We start from the raw sequence: 12,660 nt of genomic DNA, 5'->3' as shown, positions 1-12,660 counted from the left end.
TTTATTATGACATCACTGTAATAAGCATTTATTTTAACGTAAAACATATGTCAGACCTGACGGTGCGGCGGCTGGCCGTTGTTATATCCGATATATTGTTAAAGCCGGTATTGTTATAAGTGGGTTTGACTGTATTACAAAAACATAGCTCCAAAGCCGCCACTGCTGTTACCCAAGGCTTCATCGCCCTCAAAAGTGTAGAGTAAAACCCCACTAATTCGATAATTCTGACTGCCACTAGAGTCCTGATAAGTGCCCATTTAAGTCAGTGGCATCAGAAGCTCGTTTATTTGGATGCTCCAAGTTTCTGCGCCACATGAGACCGCCTCCCAAGACGGTCTGGTCACTGGCCAGCCATTTGTGGCATGTCCAAAGATTTTGAGCGAGGAAAGACACACCCGTATCCTCTTGAGCCAGGCAATCTCGTCGTCTAGCAGCTGCTGCAAGGCGGGCAGGGGGCAGCGACAGGCGGCCCCGAGCAGCCGACACAGCAGCCCAAACAGCTCCTGGCAGCTGCCTGCACGCTCTTCCAGGTGCTGCAGAGGAGAACAACACACACTGCATCAGGCATTCCCACATAGTGGTCCACCCTCGAAAATGAACCCAGTGTGTGGTTGCTGATGAGATTTTATTAGCACTTCATCTATCAAGGGAATGCTTAACCTCGAGCATGGTTGGCTAGATGTTGGCTCAAAACATACTACTGGCTGTAGAGATATGGATAGACTATCAAATTAGGAGTGTGTCAACATTTGACATTTTTAATGCGAACCAAATATACTTGTTTTCGATTTGCATTCGATTAATTGATATTCAAAAGTTCTCAACATTTGAAATTATCGAATACATTTTCTAATTCACCACAGATTCCCCTCACTGCACGCTTCACTGCAATGCATGACTGCATGGGCGGAGCAGTGAAGCATCTTCAAAAAAAGATGGGGCCATTTTGTATAGAGGAACCTTCGCTTTTGCAAAGAAGGTCTTCCTGACAGTGCGCGCAAAGTGAAGCAATTGAAACAACCGGGAAAAAAACGTTCCTTCTTCGCTTTCATTTAAGGGGGCACACGGGTCATAGAAACCAAAAAATCGTGAATGAAAAATATATTTTTTCAAAATATTCATTTCGAAGTCTGCAGCCAGTTCTCCACCTGTCTGCTAAACTTCACAGTTCTAAGTTCAGCATTTTGCCCAAAAGCACCATTTATGTTGTCGCTGCTAACCGAATTGAAACCGAAATCGATGCCAAAATGGCAATTTTCTTGAACTGCGCAGCTCCTGTACCCCGTATGCTATGAAGTCATCTTGGTCTCGGTTGAAAGAGCAACTTTCGCACTTCAAATTCCCGCCACCGCCATTCTAGACCGTTTATAGGCGAGAGAAAAAAGAACACACCAAAAAAACGTCCCAATGCACAATCCTATCCGTTACTCAGGGCCACGGAGCGAGGAACCTTTAGAAGTGGAAACTCCGCTGTTTGCGGCAACCAGAAAAGATCACAAGCCCGCGGAGCCACTATCATGCTGGCGGCCTGGAAAGAAATTACCGCCATTTTGGTTGCCAAGGCAACAGGTCAAGGGTGTTGCTCCCGTTCGGCCGAGCACGCCTGACTTCTATTGAGGGCACTCTCGCTCGCTTCAACCATTTGAGTCCAGTAAAAAATAAAATGCGTTCTTTTCCATGACCGCTATAAGATGATCTGTAGCTTCTAGTTGTAGTAGGGCTGTTGTTTGACACCCACGCGATGACTTTGATTGGATGGGTATAAGTGCTGCTGGCACTTGCCTTCACATTTGTCGAGTATGTGACCACGCTGAGTTTCATCTGCTAGAGGAGAATGCGGGCATCGAACGGTGCAGCTTTTATGAATACACGGCAGTCGAGAAGGCAACAAGCGGCTACAACTTGGTCGGTAGAATAAGAGATTGCAACGGAAAGCGTGTAAAGCGCTTTATATCGCCCACCACCTCGTGCTTTTTGAGCGTACTGCACACGCATTGCGCTCTTTTACCGCAAGAAAAGGCGCACAGGTAATAATATACAAATACGAATATCACTGTCCCTTAAGGACAGCAGAAATGCACTGTCAACATGTATTACAAAGAAGGCTCGCAAAATATAGTTTACACAGATTACTATAAATGAATGTTACTTAATCACACGCATAAGTCACACGACAGACACATCCACACACACATGGAGGTATACAGAGGCAGTGCATACGCATAACGGCGTAATACTGCAGTATCTTTGCAATGGCCTCATTCTTGTGCTCACTGCATGGAAATCATCATCATCATCATCAGCCTGATTATACCCACTGCAGGGCAAAGGCCTCTCCAATATTTCTCCACTTAACCCGGTTCTGTGCTAGCTGCATCCACTTGACCCCTGCGAACTTCTTAATCTCATCCGCCCACCTAACTTTCTGCCGCCACCTGCTACGCTTTCCTTCCCTTGGAATCCAGTTCGTTACCCTCAGCGACCGTCGGTTATCCTCTCTTCGCACTACATGTCCTGCCCATGTCCATTTCTTCTCAATGTCCGCTAGAATGTCGGTAACTTGAGTTATTTCTCTGACCCACTCTGCACGCTTTCTATCTCTTAATGTTACCCCTACCATTTTTCGTTCTATAGCCCTCTGGGTTGTCCTCAACTTAAGTAGAACTCTCTTGGTTAGCCTCCACGTTTCAACCCCATAGGTGAGTACAGGCAAGATGCAAATGTTGTATACTTTCCTCTTGAGCGATGGAAAGGTCAGCGTGAAATTGTCGAAAACATGCTCAATGGTGCTCCAGAACACATCGCAGTCGTCCATGCTCTTCGAAAAGAAATTCTCAACACACAAAGCATTTCGTATAATTGCGAGTTGAGGTGTGTGAGACCACCTCGTGTCTTGCAGTGTGTCAGCGCTGCCTCCGGCCTACTCATGGTTGTGACTGAGAGAGACTTTGCATTTTGCGCAGGGAAGCAACTTCGTCATTTTTCAGCTGACGAACCCTGCTACATAGTACAGGATGGCGTCGACAACATCGGCACTGCGGTAGTAGTGTTGGACAATATCGTCACAGTCCCATTCTTCAGTTTCAATGAGCTCGTCGAGCTTTGCTTTGAGCATGTCGATGTTAGGATTTCTTGTTCTTGAATACAGCTCTGAAGGCAGCAAAATCAATAACAGGTATAACAGGTGCTTCCGCTCCCGCTTCGCAGTTGCCGAGCATAGGCAGTTTCAGCAGACTGTACACAACGAGCATTCTGTACAGCTGAAGGAACGTTGGCATGTTGGGGTGGTCATTTTCACTGGCTGCCTGTCGACTTTTCCGAAAAATCGTTCTAGAAGGTCTTGATTGAATTTTGCAGTGAGAACATATTTCAAGCCACATACGTTAAGCAAATATTCTGTCAGGTCTAACGTAGATAAGATGGATACTCAGAGGCCTACGGCTGTTAATGGAGTCAGAAACACTTCTTTGATAGCACCAGAGTTGAGATTGCGTTTTCAGTCGTTGAGCCATTTCAGAGATTCCTTCAGCACAAGAATGTCTTTGCCTTCTTTGCGCACAGTGTCTCTGAGGTGTCGCCTGTTCATTGCGTCAAATAGATCACTGACACGTTCTGTAAAATCCACACTATCCGCCACCTCCAGTGCTTTGAACACGTTCCGCTCACTGTAGTGCTTGATGGCAGAAGCCATGAATTGGCTGAAGACCTGCGTTGCGAGTTTGACATGCATGAGGTCCATGTTTGAGGGGCGTATGTAGCAGCTTGTTATTTTGGGGCATACCTTCAAGCCACCGGCATTCTTCTGATCTTCTTTGTGGACAGCTATATAGAACCACCCTATTACCAACTCTCCTTTTACTTTGAGCAAACGCTGCTTTAATAGCTCAATGTGAGCTTACGGCCGCCCCAGGGATTGCCGCAGCCCATGCTTGCAGACGCTTAGGATCATTCGGTGCCTTGAAGATGCTCACCTTCTCCTTGCAAGACTTGTACCGCTTTTGCAATTTTCAACAAAAAACCTGCGTCCCATCTTAGTCTAGCAAATTCCGAAGAAGGCCGCACTGCACGTAGCAGCGCTGTTAGTATTATGGCCCTCGAACAGGCACCGACAAGAACTGTTGCTGTTTGACTTAAGGGTGCACAACTACAACGTTATGGCATGCCCGCTGAAGCAAACACCTGCGTCGTCTGCTTTGAAGGCGCGCCGCCGGAGAGCGCGCTGGAGCCACCTGCACGGGCACTGCATTTTTTTTTATTTATTATTATTATTTATTTTTTTTTGCTGCAGCTTCTACAACGTGCCGCATGCCGCTGCCACTGCATACGGCCCCGTCATGCTCCGTGCCGTCGGCACATACAATTGTGACCTTATCTGGTCGCCTGCGCTTGCTTGCACTGATGAAAGTTTTGCCTCCTAAATGGTTTCTTGCTCCGTGCTCGGAGCACATGACATGAGGCCACTACTCTAATGACTGAATAGGCCTCTGTCGTCAGCATGACGCACTTGGTCGCAGCCTAGCGCGAGAGGCAGTGCCGTTTTGTTTCTCTATTGTGATTAAAGCAGCACGAGATGCATCGACCAGCGGTGAAATTTCACCCCAGAAACAAGCTTGGCAAGAACGCGAGTTTTTCATTCGCGGACCAAAAAACTTCACGATGAAGACATCCCGGGACGCACAAGATGACGAATTTGCATCCGAGGACTGCGGCGTCGAACCCATCGCGGTAGGCTTAATGCTGCCGGCAGCCAAAAGTACCTCCGGCGGCATCTGCGTACACCCCGACACAGCATCTCTGCAGCCCAGAGAAACTAAAGAGCGGCAGAAAACAGCAGTGGACAAGACAAAACAGCAGGCTTCAAATGCAGCAATGGACAGGAAGAATGAATTTCTCACTGACAGTGCCGCCGTCGTAACTCGTCCACCCATCAGAACTTCGTTCTCCGTTAGGAATTTAAACTTTGTGAACTATTTGTGGTCCTCTGAAATTAATTGAATATAAGCCGGAATACGAACTTGCATTGAAATTGCATTTCGTGCGCAAAGGCTGCGGCGAGACGTCGTCAGTTCACCGTGCATCGAGGGCACTAAAAAACAACCCTTCATTGTGAATGTTTTCATGACACGTGCGATGCAGGCTACTGACAATCACTAACGACTTTGAATTATGTATTTTTAGAAATGACTGCCGGCCACCGTGAACGTGGCAGGCTTATGTGAAAAACAAGTCGACACTTGTTGCCAGTAATGCAACCGAAAAACACAAGTGCACACAGTCAGTTCACAATCTGTACACCAAACTGAACGTGAGCAATTCAGGAAACATTGCAGTTTCCTATGAGGAAGACCTTACCTGGGGTTTGTTAGGCGGCTTTTTCAAATGTAACTGTGCAAAATATTTCTCGCTTTCAACCCTTAAAATTACTTTGGTGCATTTTTTTACCTTTTCTCAAAACTATTTTATGTTGAACTACAAGTTTGCCCAAAGGATATCTCAGCAACTAGAGTAGCTGGAGCTATAATTCCTTGTGTATTGTGATGCATGCAATGCTGTGCACCCATTTTTATTTTCACCTTTAATTTTTTATTTTATCTTGAAATTCTTGTATAGTTGCCATGGCTGTGAATGCTGAGTCCCAACAAGCTGCTAAATCTCTAATATTGGCTCAATTTGAAAACTGCTTTCAAAATTTTATTCCTTATAATTTATAATAAGGTATCCACCTGTATATTACAAAGTTTCTGATGAGCTTTTTTTCCACGATATGTTTGGGCAGACAATAACAGTAATTCTCTAATACACTTCTTATATACCTCGCAAATTCTCCCAGAAAGAAAATTTTTGCATATTTGAAATCAGCAGAAACAACTGAACATTTCTTTGAGGTCGGATCGAATTTGGGTGGTAAATAACAAAATTAGTTTTATGACCCATGACCCCTTTAAAATGCAGACATCCATCGTAGAGGTGGTCATCACATAAAATTACTGTGCTGCAAATAATTTTTGGCAGTTTATTCAGGCTCATTCGATAATTCGTGCTTTCAGTTATTTCGGACATTTTTTCCGATCTTCTGAAAGTTATACAGTTGAACCCCGCAATAACGAAAACCGCAAGTACGAATTTCTCGGTGGAACGAAACAGTTTAGTGGCCCCGGCCAACGTTCATAAGATTCAATGCATTTCATCTCTCTCAACAACGAAACGCTTTCAGACTTCAATCCCGCAACAACGAAAGTTTCTCAAGTAGCAGTCCACACATTTTTTTCGTGCGTAAGCCATTGCAGGAAATTAAATCACTGGAATGCGTCTTAGTACACCAGTTTTAACATTTTTGGCGCTTCCACGCTACCAACAAGCACATTTACGCACGCGGCCATGTTTGTTTACAAGTTGCTGATGATGACGACTGCGCGCTTGTCGTTTGAAAAACAAAAAAATTAATTTGGCGGGCTATGATTTGTTGGCAACCAGTTCAAATGGGCATGTCCGTGATGAGTTATTTTTTTGTTGCCAAAATTTTTCTGTACAGTGCGATGACGGGCAATGGTTTTTGTTTCTTTAAATTTTTTATTCTATTATGTTTAACTTGTGGCTTTGCCGCGCCAGAGGGCAGCGCCACCATCACCATCATCGTATCGCCATCATGAATGTTTGTTGTTTTCTCCATGCCAGCAGGCCACGCATTCACTGTTTCTTTGTCTGGCGAGCCGACGTTGCCGTACCGACGTGCTGACAAGATGCCTCCTCCGACCAAAAAGCGGAAGTTCTTGACGCTTCAGGAGAAGGCTGAACTCATCGCACAAGCTGCCAAAGGAAGGAAGAAGATGGATATTGCGGAAGAGTTTGGAATTCCGTGCAGTTTGCTGTCGACAATACTGAAGTGCAAAGACAGCATCTTGGCTGCCCTGAAGAATGGAGCACGTGCGCAGCACAAGACTATGACAACAGCGACTTTTGAAGATGTCGACAAGGCTGTGTATGCCTGGTTTTTAGAACAGAGAGCCAACAAGGTGCCGCTGTCCGGGGCCTTAGTGCAGCAAAAAGCCCTCGGCTTCGCTTGCCTATTAGGGCACGACAATTTCAAGGTGAGTGCCGGTTGGCTGAGCCGTTTTAAGGCGAGGCATAATATTGTTGCTAAAGTACTTTCGGGTGAATCTGCAAGCGTCGATGCGGAATCGGCATCAACTTGGATGCGAAAGACGTACGAAGGCATCGAAGCTGAATACAAGCCCTGCGACATTTACAACGCCGATGAAACTGGCCTGTTCTATGAAATGCTGCCGTCAAAAACATTGGAACTAAAAGGGCAGCGATGCCATGGTGGAAAGCAGAGCAAAAAACGCATCACGATTTTGTTGTGTTCCAACATGGACGGCTCCGATAAGCGTCCGCTCCTCGTCATCGGCCGCAGTAAAAAGCCACGTTGCTTTAAAGGGGGTCGCAGGCTGCCCGTGCAATACACAGCCAACCATAAATCCTGGATGACCCGCGCCATCTTTGGGAGTTGGCTGGCCGCCTTCAATGGAGATATGCGAAAGGCAGGAAGGTTTGTGTGCCTGTTCTTGGATAATTGCAGTGCACATCACGTTGATGACACAGCTTTGACCAACATCCGCCTGATATTTTTTCCCCCGAACTGTACCTCCGTGATTCAGCCCTTGCACCAAGGTGTGATACGAAGTGTTAAGTGCACGTACCGAGGGAGGCTTCTTCAACGGCTGCTCTTGAACATTGAGATGAAGCGCCCGTTGGAAGTTGATTTGTTATTGGCCCTGGAAATGGTGGCCGCGGCGTGGACGGCAACAAGAGCAACTATTGTTCAAAACTCGTTTCAGCACGCGGGGTTCGCTACTGAGCAGCTCGCACCCGCCGCATCGCCAGGGTCGCAGCTGCCAGAAGAAAGGGCCGCACTGGTTAGCGCATGGCAGGAGCTGCGCGGTGTCGACGAGACTGTGCCGGAGGCGTTGGACAACTTCCTCTTTGTGGATGAAAATGTAATTGTCTATGAGCAGAGAGACAGATGACACTATCATCAAGAATGTGTGCAGCATAACTGAGGAGAGTGACGACGAAGGCGACGACGATCAGCTCGAGAAAAAGGAGGCAAGTCCGCGGGATGTGCTTGATGCTCTCGACACCTTACGTTCGTTCATCGGTGCTCACGATGACGATATTGCAATGGAAAGCCTGCTCAGTTGCGAGAGCAGAGCTTTGACGCTGCTGCAAAGCAAGAAGAGGCAAACGTTAATTACAGACTTTTTTAAATAAAGTTGCGCTTCCGCAGGTTCAGGTTCGTACTTATTCATCTGTACAGTCCCGTTTTCACGATAATGAAATTCTCGCGAGAACGAAAAATTTTCTCGCCCCCGGTAATTTCGTTATTGCGGGGTTCAACTGTATTAATGAAAGTTTACTGTATGCAGCAGCGATACTGCTCCACCTGGTTTCCATGAAGGTCCTTTCACTCTAGAAAACTGGCACAGTCGAGCCTGGATATATCGAACCCAGTTACCGTAAAAACCCGCGTATAATACGAACCCGAATATAATACGAGGTGAAATTCTGGAGACGCGAAATGGAAAAAAAAAGTTTTTACCGCATATAATACGAGAGAGAAAAAACAAGACATTTATTGAAATCGGACCTCACACTTCAATCACTTTCATCTTCAGCAGCGCTTTCCTCGGAAATTTCTTTGTCGGACAAATCATCCCACAGGTACTCATCTTCTGTGCCATCGAGGGCGTTTGAGATGCCGCACTTCTTAAACGAACGGCGCACAAGCTCCTCTGGGATGCTTGCCCACGCGTCCACAATCCATTTGCACAGCGTGGCTGGCGATGCTCGCTTCAGCCGCCCGGCCGGCGTCACTGCAGGCTCACCTGACCGCATCCATTCCGCGTAGCATCGCTTGACTGCGTCCTTGAAGGGTTTGTTGACACAAACGTCGAGAGGCTGAAGTTGTGAGGTCATCCCACCCGGAATCACAACAAGTTCTGTGCGGCAGTCGCTTAGCAGCCTTTTCACCGAGTCGGCCAAATGGCAACGAAACGCGTCCAGCACGAGGATGGATGGAAAGGACAACAGTGCACCGGGCCGTTTGCACCACACTGACTTCACCCAGTCGAGGACAAGATCCTCGTTCATCCAACCTTTTTCGTGGCATCTCACGATGACATTCTTCGGCAGCTCCTCACCTTTCGGCATTGTCTTGCGCTTGAAGATGACATAGGGCGGGAGCTTGCGGCCGTCTGCCGTGCACGATAGCATGACTGTAACCCGCGTCTTCTCGTTTCCAGTAGACCGGATACAAACTTGTTTAGAGCCTTTCTCATGGACGGTGAGGGGCGATGGCATGTCCAGGTAAACCGGCGTCTGGTCAGCATTGCCTATTTGCCCCAGCTGAAAGTTTTTGGTCTTTCGCAAAGAAATCACGTGGCGCTGAAAAGCCACCAACAGCTCTTCGAAGGATTCGGGCAGCTTTTGTGAAATCGAGGTTCGCCGGCGTAGCGAGAATCCAGCACGGCACATATAGCGATGTATCCAGTGCTTGCTTGCTTTGAAGGCGGAGCTCGGAATTCCCTTTTCCCTTGCAAGCTCCCTAGCTTTTGCTTGCATAAGCTCTACGCTCACAGCTAGATGCGATGCTCGCTGTTCTCGTACGAACTCCGTCAGAGCGAGTTCAATTTCCGGAAATGCGCCATTCTTTGGCCCGCGAAAGCTTCTTCGCATTCCCTTGCACGCGAAAAGGGCTTCTTTCTGTCGTCGCCATCCGCGAATGCTTCCCTCGGTGACGCCAAACTGCCTCCCGGCCGCACTGTTGCCGATGTTTTCAGCAACTAAAATCACCTTTCTCTTAAAAGCAGCCGAGTACTGTTTCCGAGACCCTGGCATCCTGCTCGTTCACTTAAAGAAAAAAGCGTGCACTTTTTCGCGAACCGTGGTTTGCACGAGAGCACATGCGCTGATGCTGTGCGCACTCGACGACTCAACAACAAAGAGACGACACCTCGACGTCGTGGCCACTGCGGGGTGCGGCCACGTTAGGGCAACGAAGCCAAGCCGTAGCCGCACATCGATAACAAAGCCAAGCCGTAGCCACGCGGCAACAACGAAACCAAAACTTCTCGCAAAACTTTGACATTTTGGTTGGGATCCGCAAATAATACGAGGCGGAAATTTGGAACGCTGAAAGTTGGAAAAAAAACTCGTATTATACGCGGGTTTTTACGGTATATCGAATTTTGGTTATATCAAACTCACGGAACATCCCCTTGAAAATCCCATGTAAAAGTATAGGAAAGCCGCGTCATATATCGAACTTAATTTCACCAGTCGTTCAATATATCGAACTCCTCACCACACACTGGAAAGTGTGCCTTTCCCAAAGACGATCGCATCATCCTCGGCAGTTTGCCGAGTGACGTTTTCAAGCCGCGCACGGAAGTAATGGGAGGGGACAGTTCGGCTAAGGCAGCGCCGCGCCCATTCCCTAAAGGCGCGTGCATCTGCAATGATCGTTTCCCGCGCGCCAGCACATGACGTTTGCGAGCCATGTGCGTGAATGAACCAGAGAGAACCGGTGGGAACGAGTGGGGAAAAACGCGACAGAGCGAAGCGCAAGGGTGTGCCCATTCTTTTGCCGAGCTATCACTCTCCTTTCTCTTTCCCGGCCTTCGTTCGCAGTAGAACGTACTAAGCATGCGCCAAGCCAGCTCAGCCCGTTTTTCAGACAGAACGTCGGACGCTTTCTTCAGCGTGTGTTGTTTATCAAAAGATACACACGCCGCGACGTTATCGCTGCACAGCATCTTGGCACGCTGCCAAGAAATGAGCTGTGTATGAGACGACCGAAACGGAGTGCGACATGTAAGCGAAAACGCTGGCGATTTCTGCCGCAGCGACACAGAAACCTTGTTTTGAGCTGCCGTGGTGGCTCGAACGGCAGAACGGTAGAGGGACGAGACGCAGTTCCAACAAGTTGGAAATTTTTTGCTCTGTCGCTGCCGCTCGTCGTTGGAGCGAGCTGGCCTTAATGGTTTTTTTTTTTTTCTTTTCAAATTCTGGAGTGCAAAAGTGGTGGGTGGGTTCATTATGCGAGTGAGCTGATTACGCGACAAATATGGTATCGTTCTTTCGCATCGTAAGTGCCGTCCCAAGCCGATTTCTGTATATCGAATTATTGATATATCAAACTATTTCGCGATCCCCTTCGAGTTCAATATATCCGGGGGTTTGACTGTACCAGATACGAAATCCTCCACAAAATTTATGCTGTATTTTTAATCAAGGCACACCCTTCCGAGATATCCTAGATTCATTTTATTAGTAAATACAGTCAAATCTCGATATAACGAATCCCGCGGGACCGCGAAAAATCATTCGTTATTTTGAAATATTGTTGTAATGAAAAATCTGCGATTATAAGCCAGTGGTCAAACCTAGGTATGAAAATGACATACCTTGGCAGTAGGCACGTGTGTAGACAAGCAAAACCTCAAGTGAAAAGGTTGCACTAACTCCAAAGCTGATTTATTTGAAGAAATTCATTATTTTCTTCTGCCGCATGCAGCAAACACGACCGCGTACTACATTACACCACTACAGCACATACACTTTCCGCTTTCCGGAACACCTCATCGCGTGCGTGATTGCACCGGGCGATGAAAGTTCAGGCTTTGTCCATGTGCAAAAAAAAAAAAAAAATTCGGAGTTTTTTATGACCTTATCCTCAATGCTCCCTGAGCTTTGAAAATCTTGTCTCGGTCTTTCATAATGATCGCGGCAGTCGATGGGGCAATGCTAGCGGTCTGTAGAGGCCGAATCGCTTTTTCCCTGCGTCGATTTCTTGCAGTGAAAGCAGCTGCGTTCATATCTTCTTGGCACTTCGCTGGCTAATATCATCGCCAATCTCGCACAAACTTCGCAACAAGATAATCAGCGCCAAAAAAAAAAAAAATACCGTCCCGCACGCGCGAACGCACGAACGACCGAGTCGCGTACGGCACACAACACAGGAAGAAAAAAAACGCAGGCAGTTAGGCCTGCTGGCTACTGCGTAATAAACCATAGCTTCATGGTGGCGCTAGGAGCTGGTCCTAGATGTCCTGATGATGATAGCTACAGCCCGCGGACCATACACACAGAAACGGTGGTTTCTGTTTCGTTTCACGCGAAAGTTGCAAGCTGCGGTGCTGTTAATTTTAGCCAAATTCGTAATACTGATGTTCCAAAATTATAGAACAAGAAATAAAATACGTTCGTTATTCTGAAATATACGCTATTTTGAAATTCGTAATTCTGAAATAGTTTTACATTGAAAACATGGCAAATCTGCCGGGGATTCTTAAAAAATTCGTTAATTTGAAAAGTTCGTTAATGTGGTGTTCGTAGTAACGAGATTTCACTGTACAGCTTGAATTTTGAAACAAACAAGGCAAGCAGTGTCTGCTATTTTTAATTTTCCATTTTTTTTTTCTCACTCAATTCGATATTCAAAGGCATTTTTTTCCCCGTATTCATATTCAATTCGTATTAAAGAATTTCAATATTTGCACACCTCTGCTTAATATGAAAAAACAGTATGCCTGCAATTATAATGCTAGTAAAGGTCAGGTTCTTTGTGTTCTTCAAGTTCTTCCGCACCTCTCCAAG

General features: G+C 46.8%; 1 protein-coding gene across 3 annotated transcripts in view; it reads right to left on the bottom strand.

Moving 5' to 3' along the window:
* Positions 1 to 12,660, bottom strand: part of faf (ubiquitin carboxyl-terminal hydrolase-like faf) — a 241,639-nt gene that overhangs the window by 112,701 nt on the left and 116,278 nt on the right. For all 3 annotated transcript variants that reach the window (XM_084595526.1, XM_084595528.1, XM_084595527.1), the window contains one exon: positions 399 to 536. In XM_084595526.1, the coding sequence (XP_084451652.1) occupies positions 399 to 536 (138 nt within the window). The remainder of the gene's footprint in view (positions 1 to 398; positions 537 to 12,660) is intronic.

The sequence above is a fragment of the Amblyomma maculatum genome, chromosome 2 (assembly GCF_055883805.1).
Source record: "Amblyomma maculatum isolate TAMU_Amacu chromosome 2, ASM5588380v1, whole genome shotgun sequence".
NCBI classification, from domain to species: domain Eukaryota; kingdom Metazoa; phylum Arthropoda; class Arachnida; order Ixodida; family Ixodidae; genus Amblyomma; species Amblyomma maculatum.
Note: the sequence above shows the minus strand (reverse complement) of the source record. Positions and strands in the feature narration are given on the sequence as shown.